Source organism: Marmota flaviventris, chromosome 14 (assembly GCF_047511675.1).
Source record: "Marmota flaviventris isolate mMarFla1 chromosome 14, mMarFla1.hap1, whole genome shotgun sequence".
Lineage (NCBI taxonomy): Eukaryota > Metazoa > Chordata > Mammalia > Rodentia > Sciuridae > Marmota > Marmota flaviventris.
The window spans coordinates 28,435,340-28,454,865 of record NC_092511.1 but is presented as its reverse complement, the minus strand read 5'-3'; the positions used below and the strand labels follow the sequence as shown (position 1 = coordinate 28,454,865).

The 19,526-nt window shown below is 40.6% G+C and overlaps 2 protein-coding genes across 8 annotated transcripts in view; one reads left to right on the top strand and one right to left on the bottom strand.

Annotated features, from left to right (window-relative positions):
* Window positions 1-1,819, top strand: part of Fez2 (fasciculation and elongation protein zeta 2) — a 49,961-nt gene extending 48,142 nt beyond the window's left edge. For both annotated transcript variants that reach the window (XM_027933474.2, XM_027933473.2), the window contains one exon: window positions 940-1,819. In XM_027933474.2, coding sequence (XP_027789275.2) covers window positions 940-956 — 17 coding nt within the window. In that variant the 3' untranslated portion in view covers window positions 957-1,819. The remainder of the gene's footprint in view (window positions 1-939) is intronic.
* A 1,466-nt stretch (window positions 1,820-3,285) lies between these two features.
* The window catches only part of Crim1 (cysteine rich transmembrane BMP regulator 1), a 179,810-nt gene continuing 163,569 nt past the window's right edge, over window positions 3,286-19,526 (bottom strand). For 4 of the 6 annotated variants that reach the window (XM_027933454.2, XM_071601489.1, XM_071601488.1 and 1 more), the window contains 4 exons: window positions 14,641-14,835; window positions 9,422-9,544; window positions 7,077-7,267; window positions 3,286-5,804 (listed from right to left, as the gene is read on the bottom strand). In XM_027933454.2, the coding sequence (XP_027789255.1) occupies window positions 5,628-5,804; window positions 7,077-7,267; window positions 9,422-9,544; window positions 14,641-14,835 (686 nt within the window). In that variant the 3' untranslated portion in view covers window positions 3,286-5,627. The remainder of the gene's footprint in view (window positions 5,805-7,076; window positions 7,268-9,421; window positions 9,545-14,640; window positions 14,836-19,526) is intronic. The other 2 variants (XM_071601491.1, XM_071601487.1) reach the window with 1 other exon arrangement.

Genomic DNA, 19,526 nt, shown 5'->3' with positions numbered 1-19,526 from the left:
TGGTGATGCATGCCTTGTGCTTTTGTCTTGGCTCTGTGCTGTGAGGACTGGGTGGCAAAGAAGCCACTTCTGTAGTGGTTCTGTGGCCCAGAAAAGGAAGTGGGTGTAACGAGTATGGGAGAAGGTGCTGACATCGGGTAAAGTAAAGTGCCCTTTCCCACCCATTGTGGCAATTCAAAGCCTGTTCAATGTCCCTCTTCCTCAGGGACTAGTAACAAGACATTGCCTTGGAGGGGTAGGTTGCTCAAGGGGACAATGCTCCTGTCCCTTGTTTGGCTGGCCTTTTGTCAGTAACACAGATGGCCATGACTTGACTGCCTAAACATATTGTAATCTTAGTTTTAATGCAAAGGTCAGAAGTAAGAAGGTGGAGAAGGGCCTCACATGGCCCTAGGAGGATAGGATGGGTGCCACTGGGGGCTAATTCAGTTTCTTCTCACCCCTGCTTACTGTGTTCATTGCAGCCTCCTTATCCCCCCCTCCCTTGACAACCCCCCCGCCACCCCCGCTTCAATAATAGTACCAAGGCCAGTAATTGTGGGTCTGGCTGCTGCTGTGTCATCCTAGATTGGAATGAAAATGTATGCAGAATCTCGCCTCCTTTGACTTCACTAGGCTGCCTATGTTCTGTTACAAGCCTCAGGGCTACAGTTACAAGCTTGTATCTTTCTGTGGCACCCTTAGAGACATGGCCTTTTGGTGTCTCATTTCTGGGAAATTCTAATTATTGTGTCTTTGAGAGAACTTTTTGGTGTAGTCTCTTAAATGTTTAAAAATTTTTGCTCTTGAAGATTCTTGCATTAATATTTAATCATCATTACACAATGGTGCTTTTTATATACATATTAAATGTATATAAAATGTAAATGCATTTGTTGTAAATATATACAAATGATACATCCCTATCTAAAGTGTTTTTTCTTTCTTTCCCCCCCCTAGTTCTGTGTCCCACCTAGAGCAGCATTACCTTCTGTGGACATAACATTCTGAGAGTTGGTTACCATGACCTTCTTGCTACTGGAAACCCATCACACTTGACCTTGGGTTTGTGATTCAGTATTAATAGATCATGACTTCACTAAATCTTTATATTATAGAACCAAGAAAACTGTGGCACTCTTTTGAATTCTAGAGGTTTTTTTTGGGTAAATCTAAGTTCTCTTAACTTAGTGAAGAAATATCACTTGTGCATGGACAGTTACATTTTTCATTAACTTGACTGTATGCCTGGTGTTTTTATGGCTTTCTACATCTAAACTGCACTGAAGAACTAGATTAAAGCATTGGGAGATTTATATTATAGCTATTCTTCAGTGATGGCAAGAACACACACAGATTTTTTTTAAAATAAGAGGACTGTCAGTATAAATGTTACCTATCAGTATTGTCCAGAGACTGAAACTTAACAAATGTGGGCTGCCTTTGAAGCAGCAGCACTGGAATATGCATTACCTTGGCTTAAGTTAATAGTATTGCCTCTGCTCGAGATGACTGATTTTATAGCTTGCTGCTTTTCACCACTGTTCACACTTTAACCATCTGCCACTCTCAGAAACTTGTATTCACTTTATGTCAATATTTTGTTTCATGTGTCTGTAAAGAAGTGTACTTTAAAAGGAGTTTGAGAAGGTGCTTAAGAAATCGTCTGCTGCTGCACTGCCCACTTCCCATCGCTGTTGTTTTATTCATGCCTGTGCACCGTCCTCCACGGCTGATGCCAGAAACAGCTATTCATGAATACATCACTAATCATGAACAGGTCTGCCAGATTCAATCATGTCAATGGCATTTAATAAATATAAAAATAATATATGTTAAAGAGCCTTGAGTATTTTTATTGTATCTTTTGTTTGCTCTTGCAGTACTAAGATTAGTTGCTCTACAGTTTGTGAGCAGTGCTCCCTGATTAGATGGATCATGATGGTAAAGAGGGGAGAAGGATTTTCCCAGATCATGCTGTGCTGCCATGGAATGACAGCCATTCTGCTTTTTTTTGCCAATTACACAGCCTGCCCCTGACATAATAATGTGTGTAGAGTCTATATGGGACCTACTATCAGGGGGCTTTTAAAATTTCCTCCAAAGCATCGGTGTCCACATTCCTTATGCCACTTAGTAACTGAGGTGCTGTGACTGCAGAGGCAGTGGCTTGAAGTCTGGTGCCAGCGTAGCTTTTCAGTTGTTATCTAGAGGTATGTGGAACCTGAGGATGGTTTCCTTGTTTTATTAATGTCTTAGTAGATGGTGAACAGGTAGGAATGATTTGTCACTTTCCTTCAAACTGATGAAGATGCCTACTTACATAATAGTAATTAAAATTAGTTTTATCTGAATTTGTAAAAAATATGCCTTATACCAAAGACATGTAGGTATAAGGGGCATACAGTAAAGCAAAAGTCCTTAGGGATGTGTTTCTTGAATAGATTGAACCACGTTCTGTTTAGAGCTAATCATACTGAAGTTGATGCCTTTGATATATATGTAAGCCTACTTTCTCCCACCTACATTTTCTTGACAACTCAGAGTACCCTTTGTAATTAGATTTCTCTGATTTTGTTTGGTAAATACTTTCTTCTTTAGCAGTAAATAGCTGTAGAGTTTTCTGTCACAATCCTTTTCCACATGCTGAAGTAGATTTGATACAGGTTGGGCATCCCTGACCTGAAGTCTAAAATGCTTCACAGTCTAGAACTTTTTGAGCACTGCAGCAATTCCACAAGCTGACCTCATGCGATGAGTCACAGTCAGAATTCAGTTATGCTAAGGATACTGTCATCAAATCAGGCTGTGTGTGTAAGGCACAGATGAAAGATAAAATAACTTTCATGTTTAAACTTTGGTCTCATCTCCAAGATACCTCATGATGTATATGCAAATACTCCAAAATCTGAAGAAATCCTGTGTGAAACAATTCTGGTCCCAAGCATTGTGGAAGGAGGTAATTCAACCTGTACTGATGACAAGCACATCGCTACTCATGACTGGCAGCAGGTAGCTCTCCTGCTGCCCTAAGAACAGTGCCCTGTGCAGTGTACTCAGGGGACATTTTCTGCAAAGATTCCTTGGGAAAGAGCCACCTGCTGGGAGGAATACTGGGCTTCTTGTGAGCTGGATTGACCTTGAAACAGAAGGACCATTTGTCTTTCTGATCCCAGATAAGGAGTCTTTTTGAAAGTTACATGGTGTGATTTCTTCTCAAAGTGTTTACTTGCTGCCAAGAACCAAGTTGCAAATCATCCCCTTACAGCTTGGCTTTTTGAAGAAAACAAAAACAAACTGTAGAACTACGGTGCACTCCAAGTGCCATATATCTATTTTATTCTTCAGGAAATTATATTTGTTTTTCTTTTACAAGAGCACAACAGGAACCAAAGTAAAGGAGTAATAGATACAGCACTCAGGATAAATCATATCTTTAAAATAATAATAAAAAATTTACACCTTGTCCTACATCCTGTTAGTATTTTCATATGGCCATGATTGAAAAAACAAAAAGCAAGCATTTACAATTTTTTCTTTGATAAAGACTTTATATGCCAGGAATGGATTAATTGTCAACAAAATTTTATACTAATCAGGCTGATGTAAATCTATTTTGGTAACATATCATTAACAAATTTATTTTGGAAATAGATAAAAATATTGCCCCTTGATAATAAATCTTATTTTTTTTCTTTGATGCAAACAGCTAGAACACCTTTTTCTTTTTTCTTTTTGATATTCTAAAACAAAAAAATGGTTAATCTTCAGATTAATAAATTAGGTCATTATAATAATAAATTAATTTTTTTTTAAAGTTCAGCAACCTCTGTCCAAGTATTTACAACAATACTTGAAAGTTCCTTTACAAAACAGAACACATTTTCTTTTCACATTAAGCATACTGGGTATCTGTGTCTTTCACAACAAGCATTTTTAAAAGAAAAGTCAATGCACAAATGGGTCATTAGTATAAAAGTGCTAAGAGCTGTTTGAAAAGTTAACACTATTGTGTACAGTCAGTTATATATTCGAGGCAAACTACAACAAACTTCCAGCTTATTGTGGACAATATTCCAGTAGTTGTTTCAAACAGTTGTTTGAAAAAAAAAAAAAAAAAATCCAGGAGCTGATTAGTGATGCAGATAAAAACTGCCATCAATGTCTCTGGCCAGTGAGCGAATTGGAAACCAACTGAAAGCAAATCCAAATGAGAAGGAAGATTTTAATAAAGGAATATCCTCTCCATAGCAGGTACGATGCTGGCTGCTGAAGGTATGTATACACACACACAGACACACACACACACACACTCTCTTACAAACATCTTTCCAATTAAACTGCAGGTAGAATGAGAATTTGTGTTATTCAGAAAATCTGTAAGTGATCAAAAGCATTGATATGGAATGCCTGTTTATCTGCCTTTGTTCTGGTTAAAATCTCATAAAAATACATTCAACAGGAAAACATAAATTGTATGTGTATAAATATATGAGCATATATATTTATACACATGCACACAAATACTTTTGTTTTTTGAAGCATCATAAGATAGTTACATAAATAGTCCTATAATTGCTAAAGTTTAAAGAGGCATAATTTTTTTTTTTAGCTTCAACAAAGGTGCTTGAATAATATACAATTAAAATGAAGTAGTTTCTATTTTGTAGAATCAGTATATAATAAAGAAAAAAATCCCCAAACAGTCTTTCTTTTTTTTTTAAAAAAAAGTTTCTTCTTAAGCTAGAGCTTCAACAAAAACTATGAACAACCAACAGTATAACAGAAAAAAGCAACAACAAACAATGAAGTATAGCCCCTGGAAATGCCTGGTGTCCTTCGCCCTCTCCCTCCTTTCCGCCACACTGTTGTAAGAAAAGCTCCAGTGCTCACATCAAGAAATGACTTAGATCTTGTTCATTTCCTGTCTCTGCTACGAACTGGCTGATTGGCTTGGAAGAAAACAAAAGCAGCAAAAAGTATAACTGTATATGTCCCTAATAACCCGCTTTAGAGAAATGCAGCTACTGCATTTCCCTGGCTTCCTCACTGCCTATCGCAGTTGTGACTGCGTAGAGAAGAAACTTGTGGCTTTAGACCTGGGATGGCTATCAAAAGTTCTGATGCACTCGTCTGGTAGTTCTAAGGTGGCTATGGCAGCTGGATTGCAAGGCCTTTTTTTATTTCCTGCTCATTCAGGCCTGAGCTTTGCAGCAACCAATGCAGTCTTCAGAGCAACAGGAAAAAGAATCCTCTGGGCCACTGAACTGCTTTTATTTTACTGGATTTTTTCCCCGAGCCAGGCTGACCAATTTTTCTTCCCAGCACCACCCTCCCACCCGTTTCCCCAACCGAACTCACTGTCCCCACCCCCAAATATCTCTACAGCTATATTACAAGCAAATATACCTTAGCAACTTTAAAAACTTTGGTTCTAAGAAAACACTTGGTCAGTTATCTTGAGGAAAGGTGGGAATGCATATCCTGCACACTGCTGTAGACAGAGCCTATCCCAGTAAGTTCTTAGCGCTGTACATCAAGTCACAATCCAATACAATCCACTAAGCAAGTGCACAAATTCTAGTTTACTTTTAAGAGCAGATTTAGTTGTTTTCTGTGTTTTGAAACTTCATCCATGTTGCCTTTCTTCACACTGTTTGGTAGAAATTGTCCGCCTGTAGATGGCTCTGTTTTTGCATGCTGTAGAAGCCACTGAATCTTGCATCTGGTTCAGCGATTCTTAGCATTCTCTGGGAACCATCCACCTGAACTCGTGTTCCCTTCTTACAGTCCACAGATACTAGTTGATTATTCAAGGAAGAAGGCTATTGAGTGAGAGAACAGGAGAAAAAAACAAAAACCCACAAAGAATTAGCTGCCTTACATACCCCATATGTACAGAAATTTAGGACTTAAAATTCAGGTTGGGCAATAGTTTCACATTTTGTTGATGTCAGACTATAAGCATGGTATTACATCTTATTCGAATTCCAACTATAGTTTTATTAGTGAAGTGACATGATAACTATTTTAAATCCATGAAGTGCAGACTTGTGTTTAAGAGGGTTAGAAAAGGAGTGGACATTAACAGGTGGTCAGATATTAAAACAGCAATTCTAATGACACAGGTTGTGTGACAGCCTCATATGTTGGACCAGCCTGTCTGTATCTCATCATCTCATGCTCTTTATGAATGGGTCACTTTTCCTGGCTTCAGACAATATGATTGTGTCTTGCGCAGCACTGTTTCCTGACTTAGCATAGAGGCTGTGCCTCGTCCATATTTGTCAAAAAGAAAATCACAGGCAGAATAACCATCTGACGGAAATTTATATGGAAAGGTTAACTAGATGGTAAGTTGGATTAAATATATTATTGAGGCTATTTCTTATTCTCACGGTTGTATGATTAAAAAAAAAACTAAATGTAAAAAAGTAGAATGAGTTGGAAGAAATATGATTTCCCCCCCTAATTACTACAGTGCTTTTTCTCCTGTTAAAACAGGCAGATTCAAAGACCCTTTGTATTTGTATTGAAACAAACACAGATTTCTCTCCCTTGATAAGGAGTCTGCCTACCCTTGGTCAGTGTTACCTCACACATTCTTCATCTTGTGCTACCCGTCCCTTTGTGCTTGCCTTTGGACTTCTGTATATCCTTATTATCCTTCAGCTCTCTCTTTGCCCTCTCCTGAGTATTACGTCCCTCCCTTTGTGGTTTCTTTCCTCTCCCATTTCTAAGTTAATATATGATTGAGAAATACCAGATGATCAAGTTTTGATTTCTAATATAAACGATGACTCAGGAGTCAATCCAGAGGTTTTTGTTCATTTGAAAACTTTCAAGTACACTCAGGAAATTGAGTCCATGAGTGGTCAGGATTTACCAATGACTGAATGATGGATAATTCACTCAGTGATCAATCCAGCCCTAGGCAAGTACTGTATATTCAACTGCTGCAGCTTCATGTGCATTTGAGGTTATGAATATCAAAGTAAAAATTTGGCTGATATAAATGGTATTAAGCAATTTTAAAGCAACATGACAGTGTAAGCATTCCTATTTTTATCATTTGAGAGACTTTTTCAGGACATTACCTTAGTTGGTGTTCGATACCAGCAAAGCAGCGGAATCCACTGTTTCTTCTGATTGATGAATAGGAATGCTATTAATATGGAGAGGCATATTATTATGGGAACCACAACTGAGACAATGGAGTCCAGTGAAGAATCTTCGGTTGGGTGTAGCCTGTTATTATTTCTGTAATCTACCTGGAGGTGACCCATATCTAGGGGAAAAAAAAAATTACAAGTATTACTTAAACCAGAATTTTAAAGGATTATTTCAGTTATATTACAAATAGACATGAGCAACTTGGTTATATAGCTTTCCAGTACTTTCAGGCGAAAAACACCATTCAGGTCTAATGTTGATATACAAAGAACTCTTAGTAGATGGATTAAAATGGGTGAGAATGTTAATGTCTGGGCAAGATGATATTGGCTCTAGGAATTAGGAAAATAATAAAATTCTAGGAAGATTTCAAAATGTGACTAAAATTAGACTAATTTGAAAATATTTTGCAATAATATTAAAATATTTTGATTATCACAAATACCTTTGCATAAACTTTTTGGAAATCTCACGATGTCTATATTTTCCTGCCTTCATTAAGTACACTACACAGGGGACAACATGTAATTTTGCTCTTATGAAGATCTTTTCGTTCTTTTAAAATATCATTCTTACAATGAGTTGCAGGCAGAGATAAGGTTAAAAGGCTCTCCATGAAGTTACTTTTTTCTTTTGTTTCAAATAAGCCATTCTAGTCAGGTTTTCTAAATGTATCAAAGACTGTTCAGTGAAAGATAAAGGATGCATACAATCAAAAGGAATTACTCTTAAACTGTTCTGGGAACTCAGTTCAAGAAGTAACACAGCTTTGTGATAGTAAGACTTTCTATGGTTTAAAACTTAAGATTTTTGTTGATGTGCCTCTGTATGTACTCTGCAGGTGGGAAGGAATGGGAAGAGAATGTTTTTACTCATTTTAGCCAATGCAGATGGTGATATAGGAAGGGAAAAAAGGAAAGCATTTATCAGCATCCAGAAAAATGCCAAAGATAACAGTGATTCAGGCTGCAAATACAAAATGAATAAAGTAGTGAATCTTTACCTTCCTATATTCCAAATGATACATGCAGTGGTTTCAGGAATGTGTGTCATGCAAGATTAGAAAGTAAATTAAGGAAAATCTTGGTGAGAGGAAAATGAAACTGTAATTGAGGTCTATATATTATTGAGGCCTCCAGTTCTGTTTTGATGCTAAAAGCAAGGTATGAAAGTTGGCTTTGAGCTTCCTACCAGCCAAAGCAAAAATAGGAAATAAGATTCACAGTGTCATTCAGATTAAAACAAATCAGTTGCCTAAGAGAAACATATACTTTCTTGCTACTGACACATAGAGACATCTCTCTTCTGGGACTTTAGCAGGGATATTATGTAATGTGTAGGTCCTGAACAGACTGCATTAAGGAATGCATTCTTATGACCAAAGCCCAGCATCTAGAACAGTGAGGGGCACACAGCAGGCATGGTAGTTGCTGACTGAATGAATGTAAGCATGATGCTAAAGCACATTCAGTTAGAGCAAACACATACAGAGCCAAAACACTGGGTCTAGGAATTTGGCTCTCTGGTCATCTGGTTTGATCCAAGCACAACATTTAGAATATCTACAGTAACAGACCATTAATCTCTCAAGCAATGACTACTGCTTCTTCCAAAATAAATATTGTGACAATTGTACAGCAATTTTGAAAATGTGTTTGGAATCGACAGGAGGCAGTATTGAGCGTAGCTCTGAGCAAATTTACACTAGTCTCCTTTTAGAAAAGGTAGTACTGGCAGAACTCGGCCATATCTGACCACTTAGCTACTGAGAAACAAATTAACCTCGTTATTATGCACAATTAAAAGGACAGAATAAAAAAGACATGGAATAAACCCTGGGAAAAAGTTAACACATTGCAATACTGAACCCTCATGGAATGAAAATACCCAGAAAGAGAAAGTAACCTAATGCACAAATGCTTAGTACAGAATCCACAGGGACAGTGAATAATTCATTATTACTCTGCTTACTAAGTTTATTCACACATATAATTTTGAAAGATGGCTTAAAAATTTCATACTGAATTCTTTCCATTATCACCAAATCTCTGAGCCAGGAAGGAGGGCCAGGAAGGAGGCAGTTACCTGCTGACTTATTTTATCAATGTTTAGTATTTAATATTTTTTAGCCAAGTAGGTCTTCCCTGGAGTAGTTGTTTGAACTATCTAAACCATCTAAAAAGTACTGATGGAAAATTTTTAAACACTAGAAAAAACAAAGTAGACTATATAGAAGAAGCCAGGCAGATCTCAAGCAACTGATACTTACCTATAGGGGGATGGATGATGTCATTTTCGCTAGGTGTGGGCCACATAGGAACCTCTAGGTCAGTCTCTCCATGATAATTTTTCTTCTCAATGGGAATATTGGTTGGTTCGGGGACATACATTTCTAAAAGAAAGAAAAGCATTTTCATAAGAGATGATAGAGAAGCTGCCTTACTATTGGCTTCTATATCCTCAATCCAAATAGAGCATTTAATTCAATACTGTATTTCCTGGGACAGGAAATATACAGTATCTGTATTTACATCATTAATGATAGAGAGTCACTCCCTTTGCAGTGGGTGGGAAACATTTCTTACAACATTTAAAAGAACAGAGTTTCTACCCTATCAGGTTTCTTTGTGTCAAATGATGTTGGTTCTAGTTCTGTGTAATCCGACAAGGATGCCACAGTATTCATGTTCTTTCATCCATGAATACTCAATCACTTAGATAAAATGTCAGCAGAATTTGAGAAAGTTAAAGCATCACCCACTCTTCAGCCATTTTCCTTCTACCTTTTTCCCTGAGGGGAGTGAGTGTAGGCAGACCTCATGAGTCCCTGAGTTGTCTCAGATGTTACCAGTGGAACTGTTTGGATTGGAAATTGGTCTTCAGTAACTATATTCTCAATTATCTCGTTTGATTGCATAGGCACTTTGATCAACAAAAATACTGCAATATGAAACAAAACTGTCTAGAAAAATATTCTTTATCCCAAATATCAAGGGACCTGAGAGAAAACGCAGAGCTTTCCTTAGCAACTACACATACATTTTTATATCTACATTTCATTGGGCTGACAGCTAGCTTAACATTTTTTTTTTTTTAAAAAGAAATAATTCTCAGGAACACTCTGTTTTCAAAATGTGACAGTAAAAATCTGCATCATTCACAAACTTTCTCCTGGCCAGATCACACTGAATCACTAAGTGGTTTTTATAAAGGGGTTATTCAACATTTATAATCCTAAATACTGATTGTGGCCTTAACACCAAAATAAGATATGCAGAAGAAGTTAAAACAGGATTAAGTGATCATTTTCTATCCCAAAGTCACCAAGCTTTCAACAAAAGCCTTCAGATGAGTTTGAAGAAGAGGAAGTGATGGAGAGGAGGGAACTTGTTGAGCTTCTGCTACAAGTTAACTGAGCACCTGGCTGGGGAATTAAACTCAGAGAGGCTGAGGAAAGCGCTCAAGATCATGCCCCCAGCACTGGCAGAGCTGGGACTCCAATGTAATTCTGTGATTCCAAAGCCCAAGTTTCCCTCCAAAAATAAGGTCTCTTTGGTCTCAGTCCCTTGGTCTTCGGCCTTCTTAACTATAGTTTCCAAAAGTTAAGTGGGTTCCTGCAAACTCCAGAATGAAAAACTGAATTTACTGAAAATATTATCGTTTGCAGGAGCAGGAGACTGAATACAAAAGAACAATTCTCAAAATTTCTATATCATATCAGAATCACCCCCAAGAGCTTATAAACTCAGGTCTGGATCATGTGGTTCTTGGAGGTGTGTTTGTAGTAGGATGATCAGTATGAACTTCCTTTATGATTCTGGGAAGAAAAACATTCAGTAGCATCTTCCAGTTTGCAGCACCTGTCAGTCCCTGCCCTGCCCCGCCCAGGGTGGGGCCTTCCTCTTACAAGAAGGTGAGCACCACCTAGCCTCTGAGGCCTCAGCATGAAAGGCAGATGTGTGATCTACTCCACCACACCTGTGAATGTCAGCAGTGAGGTAGTGAAGCCACAGAGGCCCCAGAACTGGGGTCCACTTGGTTCCACCTCAGGCATTTTCCTGGGTGAGAGCAGTGGAGAGGCAGCTTTGAAATTCTTAGGCCTGGTATGTACCTGCTTATGGGCAGATCTCAGGTGAAACCCCCCTGATAACAGGTGAGCTCTCTTCCCGCGGCACTTAGGAAGGCTCTACCTGGCAACCTCAGGGAAAGTTATAGGGTCTAAGGTGAAGCAGGATGCCTTCTTCAGGATTAATTATATCACCGTTTGTTCAACAAGCGCTTCCTTAGTGCTTCCCATGCAGCAGGCCAGGGCAAGAGCAGTCTTGGCCTCGAGAGGCTCTCGGGATGACTACTGCCTGAGAGATGCGGCTCACCATCTAACAGCTCATGGCCTGTCTATCAGCTGGTGCCACTATATATTCAGTTCCGCTCTGCTGAAAATCTACCATGATGGCTCCTTCCTCACAAAATACAACTCCAATTCAGAGCCCTCAAGTCCAAGGGGAAAGGATCCCTCTCTTTAATTTGAACTTAGGAAGGAAGCTGCCTCTGAGCAGTTTTGCCAAAAGGAATAAATCTATGAGCAAAAGGTTGCTTGAAGAGATAGAAAGGAGAGGAGATGCTATTTGTTCCCAGGCCTGACCTTCCTTGACTGAAGACTGCATTCAACCCCAGACTCCAAAATACACTCTTCTGGCATCCACTAAGGAGCCCCCTTTGTCTGCTCATACTGCAGATGGACACAGTCAGAAGACTGATACTGATCTACCTTCAGCCAGGCCACAGAGAGCACAGGCACAGGCCACAATTAATTCCTTCTGCTGTCATATCTGATCTGAACTTTAGAGGAACCCATGACAACTTAATGTCTCGAGGTACTGTCTCTAAAAATAAAAACTTCTTATTATTTTTTTTAAATTTAAAAGGCATCTGGTCAGTTGTGGGGTCACCTTCCTATTAAAATGCCCTTTTCTGGAATATGGGCAGGTGCCTGAAGCTCACCAGCTGTGGGCAGCACTCTGCTGGGAGGTGGCGCCTGAGGTAACTTAGGACCTCGAGTCTTTGCTCTTCTGCTGACTGGCGGCAAGACTTTGCATAGTTCACCAGACTTCCCTGAGCCTGGTTTCTTGTGGAAAATGGAACAAGGACTAACCACCTAACCAGCTCACGGGTTTTATACTCATCCTGAGATGGCAGAACAGAAAAGGGGAATTATTCAGACCGTGGTGTTGTGTCCGAGGACAAAGCTGTTTGCTGGGTGGGTCAGGCGGCGCCCCTGTTACTACCCTTTTGTTTGTCCCCACAGCATTTCTGGGAGGTGCGTGCGCTATCCAGATGTAAGGTGGAAGCTGAAACTCTGAAGGGCTCTGAAGGTCAGACAGTGAGGCAACCAGAGAATGGGACTGGAATCCAGGCCACCTTCAGGAAATACAAGGTGGCAAAAGTCTGACTGCAAAATTTGCTTAGAGATAAAATGGAGAAGTGACTTACCAGTAGTACAGCAGAAAGGAGAATTAATCAACAGAAATTAAATGTCAATCCAATAGTAAATCTCAACTCAGAAGTCACAGACAACTCTGGAGAGATGAACAGGCATGGTGGCCACATCTGCACTCACTACTAACTCACAGAACAAGGGGGACGAATCTTTCCCTCCAATCCTACACTACCACCTGAACTCGGTCCTTATCATCACACCTCTGTGTGACTCATGGCTGTTCTGGCCTCTGTATGTTATAGTCCCTCCTGCACATTGGTCTCCCCCAAACACCTTTGTCATTCATGTCATTTATCAGCTCGAAAATGAGCCTCCCCACCCTCCTGCAAAGGGCAAGGTTTATGCACTTCATTTGATAATCAAGGCCCTAAAAATCTTGGCCAATCTTCATCTTTTCCTTCCTTACTCTAGCTACTGGAACTTACTCCCCCAGGAGCATTTGCCTTGACCATGCCAGTCTCAGGATCCTTGGTCAGATTACCTCTCCACTCCAAGGAAGAGAGTCAACTTGTCCTTCAAAGTCTAGCTCAATTTCTTTCTCAGTGAAGCTCTCCAAGGTGCCTCTGCTTAATGGTAAAATCTTACCTATGAGCTTTGCACTGTAGTCTGTGTCAGTCACATAACCATTGTCTCTTAACTCACCCTGCTTTTCTTTCTTGATATAGGAAACTGCTCTTGTCAAGATGATTATGAAAAACTAGTGCTTTTGCTCTAACTTTGGGAGACTAGGCAGGTGAGGAGGGATTGGCAAAGGAAACAGAGGAGCACTGAGAACAAAGGAGGAGACCCAGAGAGTTGACCTGGAAGCCAACTGGAGAAAGTGTTTCAGGCAGAAAAGAGCCAACAGCTAAATCCAGTGCCACTATTAACTAAGTAAGACGAGAAGTGGGAACTAATTATGCATTTAACATTGTCCTTTTTAGGGAATAAATAGACATTTTCAAATGGAGCTCGTCTGCAAACACCTAAACAAAAGGCCGACATGTGCACAGCTTGATTAAACACTGTGGGTTTACGGAACTGCCCCATTTTACAATTGCACAGTATAGATGTGCTTCTAAATTGGCCTGAGTCCCGGCTTACTGCACTGAATAGAGCATGATTCTCTAACGTAATGCTTCAAGAAAACCAGGGAACTGAGGTAAAAGTGGAAAGGTCTTGACTAGCTTTGGTCTTCAATGGGATCTTAGAGTGAGCCCTTCCATCAGTATGTGTGGTCCATGCTGCCTGGGAAGTCTCTGTTTAGGGGATCAGATTGGGAACACTGCCCAGAGGCTGTCCTGGTGAGCGCTTGGGTCCTGTGTTTCTGGGATTAGGGGCACGGGATAAAGGAGCTGTTTTGGCAAGAGACTCAGACTAGAAACTAGGAGAAGGCCTGAGGGAGGATCTGGGCAGCTGTGGGGGACTTAGGTCTGAAAGTAAGAGATTGAATGACACAGCTGACATGAAGAGTGGGCTGTGGGAAGAGGTGCAGGCACGGGTCCACAGCCAGCTGGGGTGTGCTCACTGGCTACATTCCACAAGGGACAGATGAGAAGTCCAGCTGAGGCTGAGGAGAGGCTGTGTGTGATAGTGGGGCAATGGCTGGATGTGATGGACTGAAAAAGAATGGCAAGGAGTGTACTGTGTAAATGCAAGGCGTACATGTAGTCACGTCACTACAGCTCTTAAGCATGTACCCCTGCATCTGATCTCGGGACCCTTTTCACTAGTCTGGTCCAGCACTGTGCTAAACCTGTGCTATTCTGCTAGGGTGGGCATCATTAATAGGCTGGTCACACCCATATGGCTATACGCCCCAAAGATTAAAGAATCACCCTCACCTAGATGGATGGTCATGGTTTTCTAGGTTAGCCCAGGGTTCTGAGCTGGGCAGGTACAGGACTTTAAACCTGTGAATTTGTGAATGGGTGAGCAGGTTCTGGGTCTGCCTCAGTTTCATCTTAAATGAGAATGACAGGCAGATGATGGAAGGACAGCAGCTCAGATACCTGGACACATTGGGCAGCAACTTCCCTCCACGTTGATGGGCTCGACACAGGGCAGAGGTGGGCAGCTGACGGTCGAGCAGAGGGTCTGGCCCTGCAGACAGTAGCAGTGTGTGCAGCTGTCAATGTCCCACCGCTCTTCGTCAGCATAGGCCTTCCCGCTGAAGTGACACACCACCTTCTTTGGAATTGTGTCCTCTAGAGAAAAGAACACATGTGGTAGAGTCGCCTCATGTGATACACACAGTACCTTACTTATTACACTTGCATGATCACATTGTGCTTTAGGTTTTCCAGAATTTGTGAGCTCTTTGTTTCCCTAGTTTCTTTTGCCATTCTCCTCAAGGAGGACCTTCAGAACCCTTATCTTGTGGTCTGAACACAAATGAGGGCCACTCAGGCAAACAGAGGGCAGTAACTGTGATAATACCCACTGGGGAAGTGTCATTAGACTGTCATCTAGCAAGAGATGCAGGAAGAGATAAAAGATCCCGCTGAGTATATTTACATAGAGGGAGTCAAGAAATGCCTATTTTTCATTGTCTTTTTTTTTGTAAATAATGTGGGTAATGGAAGAAATGGTAATAGCATCATCATAGGTAGCTGGTGGGCTTCCTCTGTGACCCTTCAGAGGGAATTAGTTCTGAAAAAAAACATGTTTTCAGGGATGCTGCTGAGAGTTCCCTCACCCATTTTGGCCACTGAGTCTAGAGTTTATTATGCAGAATTCATCATGATGACTCCTTTCATCCTTTATAAAGCATTGCTACTAATCATATATTACAAAAACTTCCATTTTAGAAACAATCTTATCCCATTTCAACCCATTTTCTTTCCCCCCCAGCAAACTATTGGTCTTGAGAGCAAAATATTTTTAAGGTGTTATTTTTAGGCACAGTATAGGAATTTACAGCTTACATGTTCTGTTCTTTTTTCCCCACTCTCCCTTGCCATCATCATTTCTGCCCTCTGTCATACTTTTCCTTGAAAGTTCCCTTTTCTTATTAAGTTATTTACTAGTGATGGCATTTCACAACACAGTCCTCTGTGGCTCTGAGGGAGCCCAAGAAACCAACAAGGCAGTGATGGGCAAATCCAAGGAGAAACGCAAGAGGTACTTGTTGGCATGTCAGGCCAGTTCCTGGATGACGCCTATCAACCTGGGGAACTTCTGTGCTCGGATTCTAAAGGCAGCTGACTCACCCAACCCTGGTCATGAGCCAATGAAAACTATATAGGAATCGGGAAGGAAAGGTTCCTTAGGAATGAAGTGGTCCCCAGGTCTCAGTGTTCTTCCTGGAAGCCACGTGAGAATCTCTTACAGGGACAATGTTCACTGAGCACACAAGAAGGACAGAACCCAGAATGAGCACAGTAGGAAACCTGCTCCAAATGTTAAACTGCATTTCTCTTTTCCTCAACATGTCTCTACTGCTTCTCTCGTTCTGCTACATAAGTTTCAATAGGAGACACTGAGTAAGTATGGGAAGTGACAGCTGTAATCGGAAATCCATTTTTCAGTATCTATCAAAATATAGCACTCCACTGTACTTGTCAACACTACACAAAAATTGTTCTAGTGTACTGCCTGTTAGGTTAAAAACCTCATCTGGAGGCTTTCAAACCAACCCATAATACATATAAATACATAATACATATAAAGTTTATCTCTAATATGAATTTCTTTAAGGAGGTGACTTCATTAAGACACCCAAAACATACACATCAAATTGGCTGAGCAGAGGCATTCTGTGAGCTCAGTTCAAACAGCAGTCCCACCTCCAGTCAACATTTCACTGAGCACACTAGTTCGGCCATCAGACCTAGATCTGACTATGCAGACAATTTATCATGATGACTCCTGCCATCCTTTACGCAGCAGTATTAGTGACTGTATTTTCTAAAAACCTTGGAAGAGCTCATATGGTGGACTGACATGGCTGGATGAAATCTGAGTAAGTATGTTACTGTGAGAGGAAGCTGGAACCAAGAGAAGGCCAAGCTCTTGCCCCTCCCTTGTCCACCACTTTCTCTGCGCTGTTCTTTTGAGACATCTTGCCAGTGCCCTTCCTGGAGAGGAGGAAGAAAGGAATGAGGTGCAAACACAGAAAAGCTGAAGATTCAGTAAAAAGATATCCAACTCAAGACAAGCACTGGTCTGTATTTTTTGGCAAAGACACTCATTACATCTTAAAGATATTTAATAAATGCTTCTAATATTTGAGGTCAAAATTATGTTTTACTTTTTTTTTTTTGGTGGTGCTGGGGATTGAACCCAGGGCCTTGTGCATACTAAGCAAGCAAGCTACCAACTGAGCTATCTCCCCAGCCCAAAAATTATTTTTTAAAATTAGATTAAGATACTGAAAATAATAATTATGTACTAAACATGATAAAGGCATTCATACATTTAACAAACTTAACAAACTTCTGTCATTAATGCTAAGGAAGGTGTGACCCTGAGCCAGAGGGCTGCACAGAATGGTGGGGTCAGGCCTGGGTGAGCTTTCCTCCCCAAAACTCAGTGCAGCTACTCTTTGCTAACGTCAATTAAACACAGAACTGGACAATGTGGAGAGCAAAACAACTCATTTTGCTGAGCTGGGAAGGCTTCACCTGGAGAAATTAAAAGGAAGGCATTCTAAGGAAAAGACGGTGTGCCCAATAGCTTGGCACTGTATAGATAGCAAGAAGTATCAGGGTGAATAGATGACAGTGCGGGGGAGTATGGCTGGAGATGAGGTTGGAAATGAATTGTAAAGGGTCTTGAATAACAACCGAGAATTCGAGTGTGTGTGTGTGTGTGTGTGTGTGTGTTTGGGGGGCAGTGCTTATTTACTTTGTTTTTCAGGAAAGAACTCAGGAATGTGATATCACAGAACTCAGGAATGTGATATCACAGAAATCTTAGTGGGGTAAAGCAGAAGGGGATACTGTCCAAGGGAGTGTGATATGGACCTGAATTAGAGGTGGTGGAGATGCAAAGGCAAGGTTAGTCTGAGAGCTATTTCTGAGAAGTTAACTGTCAGGATGTGAATGGGAAGGAGGAGGGAAGCATGAAGGATGACCCTGTTTTCTTGCATGGGACGGGAGGCAGAGGTAATTCCAACGTGAGTCATTTTCCTGCTTTAAGAAGTAAATAGTTGGTGACCTTGTCAGGAGTCTGGTCAGGCCTTTATCAAACTGTTCCAGATATTCCAGTGGACCAAGCAGAGCTGCAGTGATTGACCTAAAAACGCAGCCTCTCTGTGTGAACACGGCTATGAAGCTGTCACTAGGTAGAACAGATTTGAGGTTCACCAAGGTAAAGGGACAAATTTATGTCAGTCATTGGAAGTTATAGGCAAGAAAACATACGTGAAAAAGAGGTGAAGTATCAGGCAACACTGGTATATTATACCCTCCATTCAGCTTTAAAATATTTATGCCCTTTGATCTGATAATTTTAGTGATGTAGCTCAAAAAAGGCTTAAAAGAAGCTATTTATGGAGTGTTAATCACAATATATTTATAAGAGTAAGACATTAGAGGAAGAGTCTGTGCCCAACAATAAGGGAATACTAAGTGGCTTCTGATACAATCAAATGAAAGAACAGCACACTGCCTTTAAACTGCATCAGGAGTAGGATGAACTGCATAGAGGGGACATTTAAAAACTATCTAAAAAGGAAGGAAAATGATAACAGGGACTGCTAGACTCAGGGGTGAATCTCTTTTACAGTGAAATGAGTTGTTCTTGACAAGTCAAACGTACATAAAATGAAAATCTAAAACAGATGCACATGCATCCCTAGCAGCCAGCCTCGGCCAAGCAAACCAATGAGAAGACAGCAGGGAAAAGCTTAAACTGAGCTTGGTTCTAGGAAACCTGCCTGTATGGTTCCATGTTTTCTGGGCGACACAGAGCCACTTAGAATATCAACAGATTGCAGGAAAACTAAATCACACAAGCAGTGCCAAAGATCAAGTGTTGAGTTACAGCATAACAGTGTCTATGTAAATACTCATTTAGTTAGTATGAGATAACTGTAATAATATTTATAAAACAGTTTGAGAGAGAACAACTATTCTGAGTGCCTCGGAGGCAACAACCAAAAACTTCTGGCCACCTATTAGGTCTAATTAAAGTTTCTCATTTTGTTACCAAAATATTCCCTTTTCTAAATCCCATGAGGATTAAACATTCAAAGTAGCAAGATGGTTACACAAACACAACACTGGGAGCCACACAGAGATGCTGGGGACATGAAGGCTCAGAGGCCCTGAGTGACAGGAGCTCACATGGCCTCAGGCTATTTCCCCGTAGGGAGTGGGCAGCCTGCCATAGGCCTAGTTTCTAGATATTTTTACCAATTCATCTCTGTTCCATTCAAGCTCTACTCATCACTGGTTACATTAGAAGCATCTTGCCTTTAATTTCATTTGCAACAAAGTTAATTCAGGTTTGAAGTCAGGAAGTTATCTTACTGGGTTTAAAAAATGGGGGTGCTGGGAGGGCATAGCACAGAGATCGATGCCAGTCCACTGTTAGTTGGTTGCATTGCTAGGATCTTTGTGCTGGCTCCAATAGTCCTGGGGCTTTCCAGAAAACCTTTTTGGCCATCTTAAACTTTTAGGACCCAGTGAAAGTGAGCTGGTGGTCTTGATATCTGGCTCGGGGTGAGCCACAGTTAGCAGTGGACGTATTACAGCAGGGCTGGAAGGGATCCCAGGTGTACCATGATGAATCCATGATGGGACCCATTTTTGAGACAGCAACAAAGAAAGCTCCGCATTGTTGTTCGCAAGGGGTGGCTCTCTAAGGCTTCTCCATATCTAATCAGTTTTCATTACAATAATGACACACTGCATAATAGCAAATTTTGCTCCTTCAAACATGGTATAAGACC